This window comes from Apodemus sylvaticus, chromosome 1 (assembly GCF_947179515.1).
Source record: "Apodemus sylvaticus chromosome 1, mApoSyl1.1, whole genome shotgun sequence".
In the NCBI taxonomy this organism is placed as follows: Eukaryota; Metazoa; Chordata; class Mammalia; order Rodentia; family Muridae; genus Apodemus; species Apodemus sylvaticus.
In genome coordinates this window covers 86,971,013-86,990,848 of record NC_067472.1, presented here as the reverse complement: position 1 = coordinate 86,990,848, position 19,836 = coordinate 86,971,013, and the positions used below count along the sequence as shown (strand labels likewise).

The 19,836-nt window shown below is 46.1% G+C and overlaps 1 protein-coding gene across 2 annotated transcripts in view; it reads left to right on the top strand.

Moving 5' to 3' along the window:
* Positions 1-19,836, top strand: part of Iqck (IQ motif containing K) — a 129,671-nt gene that overhangs the window by 85,094 nt on the left and 24,741 nt on the right. For both annotated transcript variants that reach the window (XM_052200467.1, XM_052200458.1), the window contains one exon: positions 15,943-16,054. In XM_052200467.1, coding sequence (XP_052056427.1) covers positions 15,943-16,024 — 82 coding nt within the window. In that variant the 3' untranslated portion in view covers positions 16,025-16,054. The remainder of the gene's footprint in view (positions 1-15,942; positions 16,055-19,836) is intronic.

Sequence of the window (19,836 nt, the reverse complement as noted above, 5' to 3'; positions counted from 1 at the left end):
ATGGTACACATCCGTGCAGAGGCCCATTTCCCAGGCACTATCCACCATGGATTTTAAAACAGAGATTTCTCACTGACCTGGACCTAACCACCTAGTCTAGGCTGGCTGCCCTACAAGTCCAGAGCCCCTCTCGTCTCTGCCTCTCCAGCACTGGGGGCGTAAGTACTTGCCCTGTGCCCACTTTCTGTGTGGTTCTAGGGATGGAACTGGGGTTCTTACTATCTGAGCCATCTCCCCAGCCCACACCCACTAGGATACACACTTCTACATAGACCTTTCCCATATTATGCCTCAAAAGGTATGTGTGACACTTATAGTCCCACAGAAATATCTTTTATAACCTAATCTTGAAGCTTGGCGGTGGTGACACATGCCTTTAATCCCAGTACTCAGGAGGCGAGCAGATCTCTTGAATTCGATGTCAGTCTGGTCTACAGAGTGAGTTCCAGGACAGCCAGGGCTACACAGAAAAACTCTGTCTTGAAAAACATATAACAACAATGGCAGCAGCTGCAACGGCAGCAGCAGCAACCACCTCATAGTACCCACTATTATTTCTCTGGGAGAAAAGGAGAAGCCATGTGGTGATGGTTCGTTCTTGGTATCAGCTTGTAGTCTGTGCCAGTGGTGTCTTTACCTGGGGCTGGATGAAAGGCAGGAGGCCTTAAGCATCACTCCAGACCTCCTGAGTCCAAAGCAACCTCTGTAGTTTTCTGCTACATAATTATTGTTATGTATAAAATGGCTCCATGACATTGTAATACAAGTCTATAAAGTATTTTGCTCCCACTCATGACCCATCTTGTCCCCTACCACCCGATTCCTCTCCTCTTCTCACCTCTGCCCCTTAGACTTTCCCCTCCGCACCCCCTCGTGTGATCCTGTGACTTTCATAAGGGCTGCTTACAGGAGCATAGACATCTTACCTGCCAGTGGCCACACTACTGAAGAAAACGTCTCTTCTTCCCCAGCAACTACTGATTGCTCACAGATCTTTAGGGAGCCCCTCCCCCAAGGTATGCAGTTTTATGTTTTGAGACAATGCTCAGTATATTGTCAAAGCTAGCCTTGAACTTGTAGACCTCGTTTCCATGCCTCCCAAACACTGGGTAATATTAGAGGACAGCATTATCATTCTGAGCACAAAAAAAATCTGCTTCTTCCCACAGAAGGAACAGCTTGGGTAAAGAGGTTTGCCTCTTGGCTTGCCAACCTCGTCACTATTTTAATTATTCGGTTTCCCTTTCCATTCCAGAAAAGTAGGACCAACCACCCGCCACCTTTCATACCCTCCTCTCACCCCACCCCATCCTGCTAGCTGTGAGGGTGTAGCTTGTTGAAAGCTGTGCTCATGCATTTACTCCTATAAGAATATATTCCCGGTTGTTTGTTTCTTGGTGACATTCCTTAAGTACTTGCTTTCTGTTCTTTTGTTGTTTGTTGGATTTTTTTTCCTGCTTGAGAAACCCTGTTATTTTTCAAAACATTCTTTTGATCAGGATAGAAACTTCTGCCTGTGCCCAGCAGGACTCTGGTGCCCCAGAAAGAAGGCACCCAGTTGCTGTGGTCCCCATTCAGGCCTCCTTCTTGGGGCAATGTCTGGCCACTCAGCAGGCTGAAATAGGCCACAGTACTATAAATAGGGGCCTTGGGCTGCTATGGGATCAGGTCTCAGGCTAGGTTCCCCTTCCCCCTTCCCTCCCCATTTCCTTCAGTTATTTAAATAAAAACTACTAGTACGGGTTTTCAGGTATAAGTACTCCAGATCTTTTCATCTTGCCAGACTGTAAGCAACTCCTTTCTGTCTTGTTTGCCTAGTAGGACATACTCCAGTATGAGATGAATCCCAGATGACCCAGGATTTGCATACCAGCCAATGTGTTGGGTTGGCGTTGCTATCAATGCAGTGGGTTGGCATAAATATAATGCCATTCTGCCTCCTTTGCTGGTAGTCTTGAATTGGCATTAAACTTCCTCAACCCTCACTTTCCTCATCTACAAACTGTGGCTACCAATAATACGGAATCCTGGTTCCTAGGTTTGAAGTAGAGAAGTAACAAGAAAAATAAGACCAGGACTGGCCAGATCATCTCCAGGGCAGAGTGTAACATGAAAACGCCTCTTGTTTAATGTTATCAAGGATTTCTTCAAGGGCTCTAGGTGTGGCCCAGTTGATAGAGTGCTTGCTTACTATGCTTGATGCCCTGGCTTCAATATCACCACAGAACCACAGAAAACAAGGGCATGATGGCGGCACGGATCTGTAATCCTAGCATTTGGGAGGTGGAGGCCGGAAGATCAGAAGTTTATGGTAACTCTTGGCTACATAGTGAGTTCAAGACCAGCCTAGGCTACATGAGAGTATGTCTCATAACTATTTTTACTTTTTAGCTGTTTGTGACAGTGCAAAGCCTTAATTTCAACACTCAGGAGTCTGAGGCAGGAGTATCAGAGATAGAATCTAACCTGGACTACTACACAGTAAGAACCTGTCTCAAAACAAGCAACAAGCTAACAATGAAGACCTTTCAGCTTTCAAGCATGCCAGCTTACAGTCTGAGGGCCACATGTATCCAGATAGCTGTCAATGCAGTTCCATCACATTTATAAACCTCAGTGTCACTTTCTGATGTCAAAAAGTTGAATACCCTTATATGGTGACAGCGGAGCATGAACTAGTGGGGGCTTGTACTAGGTCTGTACTGGGAAGCTTGACAAGAAGAGACCAGAAGGTGAGGTACCTGGCATCCTGCTTGGCATCCTATAGCTGCCCTTCTCCACTTCTCTGGAGCACTTTCCTTTAAAGGTAAAAAGTTCACGGGTCCATTTCACTGCTGTGGTTGAGTCTCTTTGGATGGATAGCAACCCATGAGAATACTTGGTGGTTTAAATCTGTAGACTTGTCCTAGGAGATGACTCATTGGGTAAGAACATCCTCCTGAAAGGTCAAGGAGAGAATCAGCTGCACAGAATTGCCTCTGACCTCCACTGTGCACTCCACTGCAGTGCATGTGTATGCACACATCGCACTATAACAACAACAACAACAAAAAAAAACAGTAATGTGGAAGAATAAATCCATAGTGCTATTTTTCAGGATTCTGTGTATGAGCTGGTGGCTATTCTGCTGGTTCCCTGTGTGCCCAGATTAGCAGGTGATTAGCTAGAGAGGGGAGGGCCAAGCTGCTCTTTTTCAAAGGTCTGGCTGGTGGCACTGGGGTTGGAATTTCTTTTCCATGTGGCTTTTCAACGTGGTGTGGTGGGGTCAGAGTAGCCTCCTTAAATGTAGAAATAACACGAGGAGGCAAATCCAGAAGCTTAAAGCTTTCTTCAGGCCTGGGTTATGCAGTTTGCTTAGCAGTACTTCTGTTACCTTCTGTTGGTCAGAGCAATCCATGAGGTTGGTCTAGATTCACTGACAGGGGATAGACTCCCATATGTTTGTGGGTGGGGGGTGGGGGAGATGGGGTTTCCTGTAGCCTCTGAACAGAGCCCCAAGGACAGCCTCTGAACTTGCTACATAGCCAAGGATGGGTTTGAACTTCTTGACCTTCCTGTCTCTACCTTCTGAGTTTAGGTTACAATATGGCAGCACTCCTGGCTTATATGGAGCTGGGGATCAAACCCAGGAATGCAGCACTTTATTTGTGCTAATCAGGCATTCCACCAACTGAGCTCCAGCTCAGCTGTTCATCAGTTAAACCTAGAGTGACAGTGGGTTTTTCTAGACAAGAATCCACATGACTCACCAGGGGCACAGTATGGTGGTTCCTGCGCCATACTAAGATACTAGGGATGAACCCCAGAGCCTCACGCATCCTGGGCAAGTGCTCTCCCCCAAGCTGCATCGCCAGCTCTTGATACTTATTTACTTATTTAGAGACAGCCCAGGCTGTCCTCAAACCCACACCCCTCTGCCTCAGCGTCCCTGGTGCTTGTGTTATATATACCCACATCACCACGACCCGCCCTGGTTCTCCATCTTTAATTTGCATCAGGGCCCCTCCCCTAGAATCAGGAGGGCTGGGTGGGTCCTGAGAACTTGCTTTTCAAACAGGTTCTTAGGCCCTAGGGATGCTGGCAGCCTGGGGAACACTCTTTGAGAATCCTGACAGAGGAATCACTGGCTTTCAAACCTGACCTAACATTAGGACAACTCTGAAGCTACTGCTTCAGTCAGGAATAGAATGTCAACACTGGGGCAGGGTTTTGTAGTTGCTTGGGTTCAAATTCTGGGCTATAATACATCCCGATTTCCGGGTATTATTTGCTTAACTGAGGCTCACTTTCCTCTTTGAAAAGGGTAGAAATACTGTCCACCACCTCATAGACTTCTGAGAATCAATAGTGTGCATATAGCTCCTAAAACAGAGCTCACAGGTCCCATGTTAGAACCCCCCACAACTGTCAGCTAAGGGCTGAGAGGGAAGTGCTGTGTGACAGGGTCCTTGGCAGAGCACACTGTGGCATAATTTACCCTGTAATTCACTGAAAGGTTCATCAAATACTTTAAATGCCTTTGCAATCAGATCCATTCCTAATCATCTGGACACTCAGTTATCAAGAGAAACTGGATGAACTCCATCTGAACTGTCATCATTGAAATGTGGGGGAAATTCCATTTCTTTCTTGTATGTGCTGTGACCTGCCCCCATGCCCCCAGGGAGGGACTTCAGTACAAAAATAGGTGTGGCTTCCTGGGAGAAGGCCTTCTCAGATCTGGGCATTGCAAAGACTACCTCAGGAAAGGCAGCTGGTGCTGGTGAGTGACCCAGATCCTGCTTTCCTGACCACGGGCTAACAGCCTCAGAGTGCTCCCTTGACTCACACTGGAAGGATTTGCAGTAATCAGCATGGTATTTGTGTAGGAACTGAAACAGCCAAGGGGTCCAGATGTCCTCGGCAGGGCTTGTAACGATAAGCTCATTCCTAGTTCTCCTTCAGGGAGGCTGTGCGGCCCAGGCTTCAGCTCATGGCAACCTCTCGAGTCCTGGAGGTCTCGTTCTACCTCACTGGCATGCATTACAACTCCCAGGTGGGGGTCTATTTCAACAGAACCCCAGTGACATCAGTGTCATTTGTTGAGCTTAAAATTTGAGTGACAGTGGGCTTTTTTAGATAGAAATCCACATGACTCACCAAGGACACAGTGTCAGATGAATAGTGTTGAGAGAGCTGGAAGGGGAGCAGAAGCAACTGGGGCTGGAGCTCTAATGCCCACACAGGGGTCAAGGCAGAGACTGGCAGACCATACCGAAGGACAATATCCAGCCCCTGTCCATTCCTTGAGTTTTATTCTTTATTAAATAATTTTTTGTAGCATTCGAGATTGGACCTATGGCCACATACATGTGAAACAAGCCCTCCACCCTCAAGCAAGAGCTCCAGCATGAGTCAAAGGCTCACTAAGTTGTCGACACTGGCCTTGAACTTGTGACCCTCCTGCTTTAGTTCCTGTAGTAGGGATTGTAAGCCTGTCCCATTCAATCTGGCTACGAAGTTCTTTTATTTTCTTTTTCTTTTTCCATATATGTATGTGTGCATCTCTCTCTCTCTCTTTCTTTCTCTGTGCCAAATAAAATCTCACTGGGACACGCAGCTGCACCTATCCAGCATATCATCTGCAGCCGCTTATATGCTGTACGGCTTCATGGAATTGGTGTGAAAAGGACATCATGGCCCACAGAGGCAACAATATTTACTATCTCATCTATTTCCATAAAAAAAAGTTTGCTAGTTATAGACATGACATCAGGAGTGAACAAGCTTGGAGCTGGAACTAAGACCATCAAAAGTTATAAACTCCTAATTTTAAAAATGAACCTCCAAAGAACCAGCACCAACTAGAACATAGAACATATGCCCTCAAGCATAGTGATTTGAGTTTGTGAAGGAAGTATGTTTACAATGATTATATAGATTCACTAGAACAAAATATAGATCATGCTGGAAGAACACAACGGTATGAAAGACAGGGGAAGTTCAGATTTGGAAAAGAACTAAAGTGTGCTGATCGTAGAGGGAAGTACTCGTGTGGATGGGCGTGGATGGCACCGTGGGGGATGCTCACCAGCCTGCATGGGTCACAGGTCCAACCCCAGCACTGTACACACACGTAAAAAAAAATATTTAAAAGAAAAACCCACACAGACACAAACCCCAGAACAAACAGGCAGTGTCCCGCAAATCGCAGTGTTGTAACCGGCAGCAGAAGGCATCTGTAGAAGCCCAGCTTCCTGGGCCCACCCTCTGTTGTGGGCTGACTTCACAGGCTTGGCTGGGCAAGGAGGTTGCTGATCCGTGGATTGCATCTCTGAAATGTGCTAACCAGCACATAGACACAGCTGGAGGAGAGTTAGTAAGAATCAGGTCTGAGAGAGAGGGGGAGGGGGGAGAGAGGGGGGGAGAGAAGGAGAGAAGCTGAGGGCCGGGAGGAGGAACAGCTGGGAAAAGACAGGATGAGATGGCCCAGTGTCAGTCACCACGACAGATTTGTAAAGGGCACAGAAAGATGAGCCCCGAGTGAGCTGGGTAAAGGCAAGGCCATCCAAAATGTTCCCCGGCAAAGCCGTGGGACACAGTCCTCAGAGCTGCCCTGGAGCACATCCCCTACAGAGAAAAAGCCGGAGAGCAATTAGAGACTTCTCATCAGCCATAGTACATGCCCTAGACAGGGAGTGTAGTGTCTGCTGATCAAGGGGAAACCAGCGCGGAACCTAGAATTACGTGCCCACTCCCCCATCACTCAGGAGCTATAAATACTCCTTTCCCAAACGCCCCTCCTGAAAGAAAGCCCAAGAGATGCGTTTAATAGAGGGAAATGAACCCACAGGGAAGGAGGTGCAGGGAAACCATGTAGACCAAGCTGTAAGCTGGTATAGGGCCTGAGGAGGGGCAGCGCGCCACAATGTCAGGTGCTGCTAGGAAAGGCAGAGCAAGGGAACTAGAATTAAAGCCATCCAAGTCCCGAGTCATGTGGGAGGAGACTTTATGATACGATTCACTATTAATTAATTTATTACATTGCAGCAACTTTTAATTATTCTATAATATGAGTGAGTGCTCTATTTGTATATAGAGCCTGCAGGCCAAAAGAGGGCATCAGATCCCATTATTGATGATCATGACCTACCATGTGGTTGTTGGGAATTGAGCTCAGGACCTCTGCAAGAGTAGTCAGTGCTCTTAACCACTGAACCATCTCTCCAATCCCCAGTAAGACAGATTTTCAAGGCTGGACACAGTAGTGCATACTTTTAATCCTAGATCTTGGGAGAGGAGACAGATGGGTCTACGTGAGTTCAAAGCTAGCCTGGTCTACATAGTAATTTAAATCCCTGTCTCGGTGTGTAGGGGTATTATTGTTGTTCAGATTGGACTATGCAACCCAGGCTCACTTCTTCGCAATTAGGATTCTCCTGCCTTAGCTTCTTAAATGCTGGGACTGCAGGCATGTGCCACCACCATACTAGGCATATAGCAACATAGCGTTGCACACCTGTAATCCCACGTGTGGAGGACTCGGGCTGACGGAGGAGGATATAGTGTGAAGCCAGTCTGGGCTGCATAGTGAGACCCTGTGACAAAATAGCAATGACAACAACAAAAACCCCCATGAAAACCCGGCCAACCAGTAAAACAAAGAATAGAATGTGAAGTAGGGGAGTGGAAAGGAACAACTGGAGAACAGAAACTGGGTGCTCCAGAAACCAGGAAGGAAGAGGCATGTGTCAAAGCATGAAAAGGCTCTGGGGCATATCAGTTATGGTCAGTTAGTGCCAAGGAACAGAGATGCAGGAGGCCCTGGGGTATGGCTGTGACCCCACAGACAAAGCATCCTCCACCCTCCGCAGGCTGCTCCCCTCACTTCTGGTCTTGTTGCACCAACTCCCGGGAGCCATCTTCCACTTTGCTTCCCCAGCCTCTTCTCCTCCCAACTCGTGCCCCTTGGGTGTCACTGGCATCCCCAAAGTGCTCCCTCCTCCTTCCCACCTCTCACGAAAGGGACCTCCTTCCCTGGAGGAGAGCAGCCGGGTGGCATCTTCAGGCTGCCGGGTGCTTCACTTTGCTGTGTTTTGGGTTTTTTTCATCTCACATTTTCCCCAGGTTGTGACGTAGTGGTAGCATGGTCACCTGCGGCATCCATCGTATGTTGTGTATAGATAACTAGTCCAAGAGACAAAATCCAGCAGAGTGGACAGATACAGGTCAGGGGCCAAAGTCATCAGTCTATTTAGGCTTTTGGGTAACAGTGTTCTGTCTTCAGAAGGCCTGAGCCTTGAGCGTAGTGACTCGTTCCAACTTGACTCCCACGTAGTCTGAATTCTCAGTGAATAAAGTGCTTTGCTTCAGCAAAAAGGAAAAAAATAAAATTAATTTTAAAAAGGGGTAACTGACCATTATGAGTGGTCGCCAAAGTAGACTTTAAAGTTAAACACATGGGGATAAAGATGCCGTTAGCAATAGAGGAATAAGTGCTATTTTCTATTCACTAGATTTTGCTGCACATGTACATGTATGTGAGGTGTGTGTGTGTGTGTGTGCATGTAGAGGCCAGAGGTTAATATTGAGCCTTTTCCTCCATTGCTGTATACCTTATTTTTTCAACATACAATTTTTAAAATGAAAGATTATTATATCTAATACTGTTGACTCATTAAGCACATTCAATATACACATGTCAAGAATCAGCTAGAATCTTCTCTATCTTATAGAAAAGTACCAGGCCTTGACTCAAGCATCCATCTTATTTTTAAGACAAAGCCTCCTACTGAACCTGAAGTTCCCCAGTTGTCTAGCTGGCTGGCTAGAAGGTTCCAGGGAGGCATGTCTCTCCAGCACCACTGCCTTCAGTGCTGGGTACGGCCATGCATCACCATGCCTGACTTTACATGGGGCTGGGAATCCAAATGCAGGTCCTCATCCTTGCATTCATGCTGCTTACCCAGTGCACCATGTCTCCCTGCTCCTTCATAAGCTTTTTAAAGTGCCATTCACATCCACTGGCTAAGCTGGCTGTTCACAGACGTGCCAGCACCCACTGTTGACAATGCTGCCCCAGAACAGGACTCTTAGTTTAAGTAGCTCTGAGACATTCTGTGGTGCAGGTGAATGTCAGTGACCACTAATGGTAGTGACTTCTACATCAAGAAGGCAGCTTTGCTCTGCTCTGATTTGGTTTTGCCAGAGATCTGAAAAGACTTCTCCAAGCTTCCTACAAAGAGGAAATGGAACTTGGTGGTTAGGAGCTCTGGGACTTACATTAGATAGGGGGAAGGAGTTTAGCAAACATCTCTGTGCCCACCCCTCTCTCCTACATGTGTAAACTGGCCTTTCTTAAATGTAAAGTCCACTCAAATAATCATTAGATATCGGGCCATGGCAAACATGGCAGAAAAACATTCTGGGAGATGTCACATGCCAAATCCAGGGTTGGCACTTGTGTCACTGAAGGACCGGTCCATTCTCTTACTTCTCCTGCATCCTTCCAGTAACTGTAATGGATTAAGCACTTTCCTTCAAGGCAATTAGGAAAGCTCTAGGGAATAAGCCAGGGCAGCTGTTGCTATGTGATTGTCTGTGTTGCCAAGGAGCAAGGCAAACAAGTGAGCTAAGAGCACTTGGGCAGCAGAGACTGTGAAGGTGACTGAAGTCCCAGCAGCCACTGCTTTCCTCTCCCACCCCACACAACCCAGAACCTCTGCACCAGCTGGCCAGAGCCCAGAGTTGTGAAATTACAGACTCACGTATGTGCTCGGCCCTTGCTAACCCCCTGGGAGGAGACCACACTTGTGAGTCACTGGCTCCTCTGCCTCTTGGTTTTGAGCCAAGGCAATTGGAGGGTTCGCCATAGCAGACGAATCCACTCTTTCCTTTACTAGCTAACTTTAAGAACAAGTAACACAAAGATAACTTATGTAGATAGGTTTTTATTAGCATTTTAGGAATTGGTTTTGTGCCACCTCTATTTTACAGATTAGGAAATTGAGGCTCTGAGGGCATAAGCAACTTACTGAAGGTGGTGCAGAGCCGAGATTCAGCCCCTTCCCTCCCCTTCCCCTCGTTTACAAATATATGACATGTGTGTATGTGCGTGTGTGTGTGTGTGTGTGTGTCTGTCCCTGTGGTGGAGGAAGAGAATGCACTTATCACAGTGTTCACGTGGTGGTCAGATGACAAACTCCTGTGCTACTCCTTGCTTTCCTCTCTCTTTGAAACAGAAATCTTTGTCATTTGCGGCTGTGTGCACAAGGGTCTGGTGTGCCAACTTCTAGAGACCCTGCTGGGGCTGCCTTCCATCTTGTGTTGGGGTTATAGGTGGGTGTTCCATGTCGAGTCTCACCTGGGTTCTAAAGATCTAAACTCACGTCCTCATGTTTGCATGGCAGGTGCTTTACCCACAGAGCTATCTCCACAGCCCAGAGCTGGCTTGCTAAACTAATATGGTTTTCTAAATTGCCTTTCATCAGAATCTTACATAATTGGAAGAATTAGATAGTGCATTAAAAAAAAAAAAAAAAAAAAAAAAAGGCTGCCGGACTTGGCAAGCGTGCTCAGTGGCTGAGCAAGTAGTTGAGCCTGGCATGTGCAAAGCCCTGGGTTTGATCAGGCAAAATAAAAAACAAAAAACAAACAAACAAACAAAAAAAAAAAAACCCAGCAACTGTCAATCAGTCACAACAAATAAAAACTGATAAATCGATGCCTGCCCAGGCGTGGTGGCACATGCCTTCAGCCCCAGCACTCAGGAGGCCGAGATTTCTATGAGTTAGAGGCCAGCCTGGTCTACAAAAGAAAGTTTCAGGATAGCCAGGGCTGTTAAGAACCTGTGTCTCGAAAATCCAAAATTAATTAATTAATAATAAAAAATAAGGACACTGGAACCAAAGAAGCTTCCGTTTTATTTTATTTGTGAACCAAAGTCAAGTCCATAACATCAGACATATTCCTGTACACACTGGAAAAACAAGCTGGCTCTCCACAGTGACTTCAGAAACAAAGTGGTGGGAAGCTGGGGTGAGGGTGGGGTTTGGGGAGGAGGGAGAAAGAGGGGGAAAGGGAAACTGCTGTGTGTTGACACCATGCTGTACTCTGGTATTTGCTGATGGGCACAACTCCTGCTATCTGAAGCACTTTCCTAACTGTGACAATAGTCAGTGGGATTAGCCCAATTCAATGGGTGCCAGTCCTCCCCAGCTCACAAAGGCCTTCTCTAGTGCTCCAGGATCACCTGGCAACAAGAGCCTCACCATCAAGGCTGCTGCTGCAGCAACAGCATTCTGCCAAGGTCAATGGTGCCCAGGGCAAAATTGTCAAGGAAAAAAAAGTCAAGGAAAAAGGCTTCTGGCCCAGAGGAGACCACACTGTATTGTCGTGGTGTGGCAGGTCATTACTGAACTCTATTCACAGTAGTAAAGATGGCAATAACTGCAGTGTCCATGAAGAAACAAATGGGTGATCATATTATAGTATAGCTATACAGTGGGATGCTTAGCAAGGAATTGGGGTAAATCATAAAACCCTGTATGAGTGAAAGAATCCAGACACTAAGAGCCCATGGGCAAATGGTTGCATTTATGTGAAATATTCCAAATAAGGAAATTCACAGACTCTAGAGTCTAAAGCAGATTAGCTGGGGTGGGGAGAAGAGAGAATCGGGAGATCCTGATTAATGGATACAGAATTTCCTTTTGAGCTGATAAGAATGTTCTTGAAGTGGATGAGTATGTGGATGCACAATGTTCTGAATGTACTTAGCACCACAGACGTGTACTTTAAATGGTTAAAATGTAGTGTTTATGTTGTGTGTGTTTTACCACAATTAATAAAAAGGCAACCATCAACCATCAGGACTACTGGTAACTCACAGATGTTCCCAAGAGAGACAATGGCGACACACTTCCCAGAGAGAACAGGTGGGTCTTGCGCTGAGAGAGGAGGCAGAAAATGGGGAAGAGTGGCTCTAAGCAGGGAGGGATCTGAAGGCCAACTCTGACTCAGCCCAGTCCTTTCCAGGAACTGTTTGTGCCCTGGGGGGAGGCAGAGGCGTGGGTACTCTTCAGGACAATTCCTATGTCCCCAGCAGGAAGTTCCGTGGGAAGACTCAAGATCCAATTGTAGTTTGATAAAGCAGATGGCCCCCTACCTAGACGGCCTCCACAGGGTGGCTCTGTCTCTAGGGTTAGGGAGCAGCTCCCTTTGGACCTCTTCTGAGCTTCCTTCACGGTTTCCTTTATGTACCTGAGGTTCCCCTACAGCTTCTAATTGCCCTGATCCTGCTTCATCTCATCTGTTCCTGTCCAGTGGACCAGCAAGTCAAGGTTATGGGTTCTAAAAGATGAGAAAAACAAGCAGATTGCATCTTGGGCATCTGGGAGCCCTAGAAAGATAAGTGTAGTAGCCACTATCTGGGAGACTACTGACCTTGGCATCTAGTGTGTGCCTCCCCCAGATCCACATACTAATCCCAACACAAGCAACTCTTCCGCAGAGTATAAAGCTAAGGCTTCATTTTAATGAGTGGAGCTGATCATGAAAGGGACCCCACAAAGTGGTCATCTTTAATAATTAATCCTAAGCACTGTGTATATGTTACCATAGCAACCTCCTCAGCCATTGTGGTGGTTCCTCACCTATAGGTCTTCAGCAACTTTAACTTCGCTTTCAAAATAAACTTGATATCATAGTTAACCACTTAGGCTTGGAGTCAGTTTATTGCCAAGCAGTCTCTCTAGCACCAGGGTAATGGAAAGGTATTGGGGATAGAGAAGGGCCGTAAGAGTGCTTAAGAGTTGACTTGGTTTTTAATAGTTGAATAGTGTATATATACCACATTTTTCTTAATCCATTCTTCAGTCGAGGGACATCTACACTATTTCTAGTTTCTGGCTATTATGAACAAAGCTGCTATGAACCCAGTTGAACAAGTGCCCTTGTGGTATAGTGGGGGCATCTTTTGGGTATGTGCCCAGGAGTGGTACAGGGTCTTGAGGTAGAACTCTTCCCAGTTTTCAGAGAAACCACCAAATTGATTTCCAAAGTGGTTGTTGTACAAGTTGCACTCCCACCAGCAATAGAGGAGCATTCCCATTTTACCACATCCTGACTGGCATATGTTGTCACTTGAGTTTTTGATCTTAGCTATTCTGGTGGGTGTAAGATGGAATCTCAGAGTCCTTTTGATTTGCATTTCCCTGGTGTCTAGGAACTTTGAACATTTCTTAGTGTTTCTTTGACACTTGAGATTCCTCTCTTTTAGAATTCTCTGTTTAGCTCTGTACCCCGGTTTTTATTTGGGTTACTTGGGTTGTTGGTGTCTAACTTCTTGGGTACTTTATACATTTTGGTTATTAGCCCTCTGTCAGATGTAGGGTTGGGGAAGATCCTTTCCCAATCCGTAGGCTACTGTTTTGTCCAATTGATGGTGTCCTTTGCCTTACAAAAGGAGCTTTTCAGTTTCAAGAGATCCCATTTATCAAATGTTATCTTAGAACCTGAGCCATTAGTGTTCTGTACTGACGAATTCAAGGCTATTCCCCACTTTCTATTTTATTTGATTTGGTGTATCCAGTTGTATGTTGAGATGCTTTGATCTTCTTGGTATGCTGGTTGTACTTTGATCCACTTGGACTTGAGTTTTGTGTAGGGTTATAAATATGGATCTATTTGCATTCTTTTACATGCAGACATCTAGTTAGACCAGCACTATTTGTTGAAGATGCTTTCTTTTTCCATTGTATGGTTTTGTCTTCTTTGTCAGAAATCAAGTGTCCATAGGTATGTGGGTTTATTTCAGGGTCTTCAATTTGATGTTGTTGATCAACCTGTCTGTCCCTGTACCTAACTCTCAGTTATGCTTGTAGACAGGAGCCTAGCATGGCTGTCCTCTGAGAGGCTCCACCCAGCAGTACTCAGACAGATGCAGAGACCCACAGTCAAACATTGGATGGAACTTAGGGACTCTTATGGAAGAGTTGGAGACTTGAGGACCCTAAAGGGGATAGGAACTCCACAGGAAGACCAACAGAGACTAACTAACCTGGACCCTTGTGTGCTCTCAGAGACTGAACCACCAACCAAAGAGCACACACAGGTTGGATCCAGGATTTCCAGCTCATACGTAGCAGATGTGCAGCTTGGTCTTCATGTGGGTCCCAAACGACTTAGAGCCAGGGATGTCACTAAAGCTGTTGCCTGTCTGTGGAATCCTTTCCCCTAACTCAACTGTCTTGTCTGGCTTTAGTGGGAGAAGAAGCACCTAGCCCTGCAGAGACTTGATGTGCCAGGGTGTATGTGTGTGTGTGTGGGGGGGGGGCAGAGATACCCAGGACGACATGACATAATAAAACAATAAAGATGTGTGAAAAGGAGTGTGCTTGGAGCTGGGCAATGGTGGTGCATGCCTGTAATCCCAGCACTCTGGGAGGCAGAGGCAGGCGGATTTCTGAGTTCGAGGCTAGCCTCGTCTACAGAGTGAGTTCCAGGGCAGCCAGGGCTACACAGAGAAACCCTGTCTCAAAAAAAAAAAAAAAAAAAAAAAAGAGTGTGCTTGGTCATGCAGCACTGCATCACGCCTGCACACTTCTGCGAGACACCCATCCCTGGAATACTATCTGTTCTCTCTTCAGCTTAGTTCTCTCATCCTTAGAATGGGTCTAATCATTCCTATTCAATAGAATGAGTGACAGGGTCTCTTGGATCCCACACTGGACTGAAATTCTCTGTGTAGTTAGAAGATGACTGAATTTCTGATTCCCCTGCCTTTACCTCCTGAGTGCCAGGATTACAAGAATCTGCCACCACATCTAGTTAATCAGGTGCTAGGGTGGAACTAGGGTTTTGCTAGTTATAGCTCAATACTAGATAGAGCACTTTGTGTGTGTGTGTGTATGTGTGTGAGTGTGTGTGTGTGTGTGTGTGTGTGTGTATAGAGAGAGAGGGAGAGAGAGAGAGAGAGAAGTAAGAAGATCCCCAGTCCAGTGCTATAAAATGGAGCTAGGAGAGAGTCTTGCTGTATAACTCATTCTGGTCTTGAAGTCACAATCTTCCCTGCCTCAGCCTCCCAAAGTGCTGGGATTATAGATATGTACTGCCATGTTGCCTATTATAAATAATTTTGATATTAATTACATGTTGAAATGACAAGATTTTGGATATTAATGAGTGGATATAGTTAATTAATATTAATGATACTAACTATTTAGGCTAAATAAAATATATTCTCTAAAGCCCCATCTGTTTCTTTTTTTTCAATGAGATGGAAAAAATTTAAAATGAGATGTTATATTTTTATGGGATGGCATAAATCTAGAATGTTCTCATTGTAGCATTAGTATGGCAAATTCTCACACTCTTACTTATTCTTGAGTATGAAATGATCAGTTTGGAATGTAGATAATTCACTAAGAACGGTGTTTTCTTTTTTTAAAAAAAAAACACAAATGTTTAATTTTGAAAACTAGATTTTTGTGTTCTCATAGCAAACACCTATATGAAAAGACAAGCACTTCAATTGATCTTCTGTACAAGGGGAGTACATACAGTTTATAATTGCCATTTTAAATTAAGCAAAGAAAAAGTGAATCATAGACCTAAAGGTAAAATACAAAACTTTAAAATCTATTAGAAAAAAATAGAATAATTTTATTTTTAAGTTATCAGGTAAATTGAATTTTAATATTTTGTAGATTCTTACATGCATATATTCATGTAATTTCAGGATAGAACAGTGTTTTCTAAGACTCAAAAATATATCAAAACAGGGCTGGGGTGTAGCGCAGTGGTAGAGCGTGCGCGAGGCCCTGAGTTTGAGCCCAGTGCTGCAAGAAAGAACTTTGCAAACGTACATTGCATCATTGGTTGAGAAGGCTCCCGTGCAGGCTTGTCAAGGGGCACATGGGAGTGGGGAGAAAGGGGGCCAGCTCAGCTCTGTGGCTTTTCCAGGTTCGCTGTGACCCTGAGATTCAGGAGCTGCGGCAGTGGCAGAAGAAGCTGCGCGAGGACAAGCACATCCGCCAGCGTGTGAAGATCTTCTGGGCCAAACAAGAGCAGAAAAGTGAGTGGCAGGCTCCACAACCCACACTGTGTAGGAAAACCCTGACCCTTCACCTGCACTCAAAGAGGTCCGCAGAATTCATGTGTGTGTGTGTGTGTGTGTGCACGCATGTGTGTACCTGTGTGTTCTGCTTGGTGACTCACATGGCCATTTCTCTCTCTTGAGGACAACGTCTATACCATCTTGTATCTGAAGGCTTTTATTTCCTAGCTATGAGATTCCGAGAGCAAGTTTTGGTTTGGGGAACTGCATTAATGGCAACGTACTCTCCCCAGCTCCGTGCATATGTCTAACTTCAGCAGATTCTTTCCATCTTCCTTTTTGTCATGAGCAGCTTTGTGTGTCAGTCTGGCTGGGCTGGGGATGCTCAGAGAGCTGGTGAATGCTGTCAGCTGGGAGGGTGTTTCTAGAAGTTAGATGTGAGTGTGAACTGGTGGGCTGAACACATGGATGGCCTCTTGACGGGTGAGGATGGTTGAATTAACTGTCTGTTTGCACAGAACGCGTGTATCCTCTTGCCTACAGGCTCCTGGTCCTCAGGCCTCAGGTATGAGCTCACAAGCTCTCAAACATCTGATTCACCTCACCACATGTGTGGGCATGTTACCACACATGCCTATACCCCCTCACTCCTCCCCATCTTGCAAATGACAGATGGTGGGGCATCTGTGAGCCTGTATTTTGTATTACTAAATCCCCTTGTTTATCTGTGTGTATATTTTTGTATTGGAAAAAGAACATAGCAGAGTGAGTATCAGCATATCAATCATGGCGGGATTTCTGGTGTTCTTCCCTTTATGGCATTTGTTTTTCTGTTTTTCCTACTGTGGATATATGGTAAGTTAACGTTTAAAAGTAAAAGAGAATTAGGGGGAGGTGCTAGAGAGTTGGTCCAGTCAGCGAAGTGCCTGCCACATATGCATGGGGACCTGAGTGGGATCCCAGCACCACGGTAGAGAGCTAGGAGCAGCAGTGTGAGGCTGTAAGCCCAGTGCTGCCGGGTGGGACAGCAGGCCTCTGCAGCTTGCTGGTGGGACAATCCAGCCTAATCGGTGAACTGTGGGGTCCGTGAGAGACTCTGTCTCAGTATGGTAAGTAAGTGGGTGAGGAAGATACCCAACATGTACCTCTAGCCTCCACATGCAAGAGAACATGTGTACATGTGTACATACTCATGGGAATACATGTAACACACACACACATTTGCACAAGAAATAAAGAAGAGGGAAGGAAGGGTAGAAGGAAGGGAGAGAGGGAGGAGAGTGGAGAGAGGGAGGAGAGATACAGCTGCAGTAATTACCCTGTCTCCTGTTGGGCTGCCTCAGCCTGGGCCTTTCTTTATCCCAACTGCCACTTTGGTTAGGTTCAGAACTGGGACACAGTCAGGACTGTAATCAGTTTAAAGGTCACAGGAAGCACAGTGCACCTATTTATTGCTGCTCCGTACTCTCCAGAGTTGATCCCTGCTCTTTGATTGATGAGCTTGGCTTGCAGTGGAGCAGGAAGAATAGAGTGGACTGAGTGCGGTGGTGGGGGTGGGTGGCGGGGGGAGGCAGGGGGGAAGGGCAGAGTAGACTCCACTGCCCTGGCCGTCTGCTGTGTGCCCTTGTCACCTGGCACAGAAGGGCTCCAGGAGGCTCACCTATTGCAAGGCAGGGTCTTCAGTAAATATCCTAATATGCTGCAATTCTCAACTGTGCCATATGCTGAGACCCTGAAGTGGCTCCTGAGAAAAAGTAAGCTACAACAAAGTCCATGGCCAGCTGGAAGGCACAAACATAGTAACGGCAGAGCTGCCCAGGACTCTAGCCTCCACCGCCATCTGTGAAGCTGTGACCTAGTTGACCTCCCTGGGCCTCAGTTTCCCCATTCATAATGGGACCAGTCACATACAGCTGTTAAAGGGTGCTGGTACATAGTGCCCATCAGTGTTGCACACTGTCACCGTGATATTGTCCAGATAGCCGTGCGCTTTTGAGTGACTTGTTGGTTTCCTTTGACTGACAGACCTTAAACTCTGCATTCCAGGTGGGGCTGCCATTACCTTCTTCACTGTGTTGCCCAAAGCATCACAGAGATCAGTGGTCTACACAAATGTATTTGAGGCATGAAGTTCTTGGGTTTCACTTCACAGTACAAGGCATAGATTCCAGAAAGATCTAAGGACTTTCCCATGGGGTCTGTGAGATGACTCTGTTGGTAAAGGACTTGCCAAACAGGCAAGGGGATCTGGATTTGCTCCCCATAGAAGTTTGGGGAGATGGCACATACATGTAAGCCCAGCTCTGCAGATGGCACATACATGTAAGCCCAGCTCTGCAGAGGCTGAGATAGGAGAAGCACTGCAGCTTGCTGGCATTTTGTTCCTTACTATCAGTGAGTTGGAGGTTCAGTGAGAAACCTTAAGGTGAAAAGTGATTGAGGAAGAAACCTAGTATCGACCTCTTGCCCTCACATGCATGAACACACATGTGCATGTGTACTCTCAACATGTGTAGACAGCTGTGAGCTTGAATCCCCCACCAGTCTTCATTTTCTCATGTTCTACTGCTTCCCTAGGGATTGATGCGCAGACAAGCTCCCCTCTCTGTTCTCTTCTGTGGGGCTGCAGCTGGCACGCAGTCACACACCCTAGGCAGGCGGGCCCTCTACCACTGAGCCTGACCCAGCTCTATGAGCTGCTCCCCTGGGTTTTATCTTCAAGCTCAAACTTCTCAGACATTGTCTTAAACGTGACATATGGCATATCTAGTGTCCTGTTATCAGAAGTCTTGCTGTCTGGGTTCGTGTCCATGGAGGATTTTGGTTGGGGCTGAATGAAGAGGAGAAGCAGGCAGCCTGGGGTTCCCTGAGTTCCCCAGAACTACTACACTACTACTACTACTACTACTACTACTACTACTACTACTACTACTACTTCTTCTTCTTCTTCTTCTTCTTCTTCTTCTTCTTCTTCTTCTTCCTCCTCCTCCTCCTCCTCCTCCTCCTCCTCCTCCTCCTCCTCCTCCTTCTCCTCCTTCTTTTTCTTTCTTTCTTTTTTTTTTTTTTTTTGTTTTTTGGATTTGTGTAGCCCTGGCTGTCCTGGAACTCACTCTGTAGAGCAGGCTGGCTTCGAACTCAGAAGTCCGCCTGCCTCTGCCTCCCAGAGTTCTGGGATTACAGGTGTGTGCTACCACCACCCGGTTCTCCAGAACTTCTTGCTCCCTTCACTTATCACCAAGAAAATTATTTTATGGAGGATCAGGAAACAAGGTTTCACTAGCCAAAGTGACACAGTTGTCATGCCTCAAAGACCTCCTGTGTAGCATCTTTTGTTAAGCACAAGTAAGTTCTCCTTTGGATTTGCAAAATGAACAAACAAACAAACAAACAAACAAAAAGTAGAGTCATGGTGGGTGACAAAGGTTTTGAGCTTCATTTAAAAGTTCCCATCTGTGTAGAGATCTCCCTAGCAAATATTACTCTAAGGTATTCTCATCTGAGCATGCCATGTTCTGGTATTCACACTGTGTGTTCTTGGAGAGGCCTCTTGCAGACAGCAAGTCTCAGGGAGGAATGTCAGCTGTTCTAGTCACCTGCAGTTGGGTCTCAGGTTACAGAGTCAGAGGCTACTGTCCCAAACAACATTCTCTCCTCCAACAGAAACAGCCTGAAGTTTTCCACTCATTTGCCAGCAGGACAGGTACACAGATTATTTTTAAATGTGCATCTTCAGAATTTCAGCCAAAGCAGGCCAAAGATACCTTGAGACTCAGTCAAAAACCTCATCCTAAATAATAGCA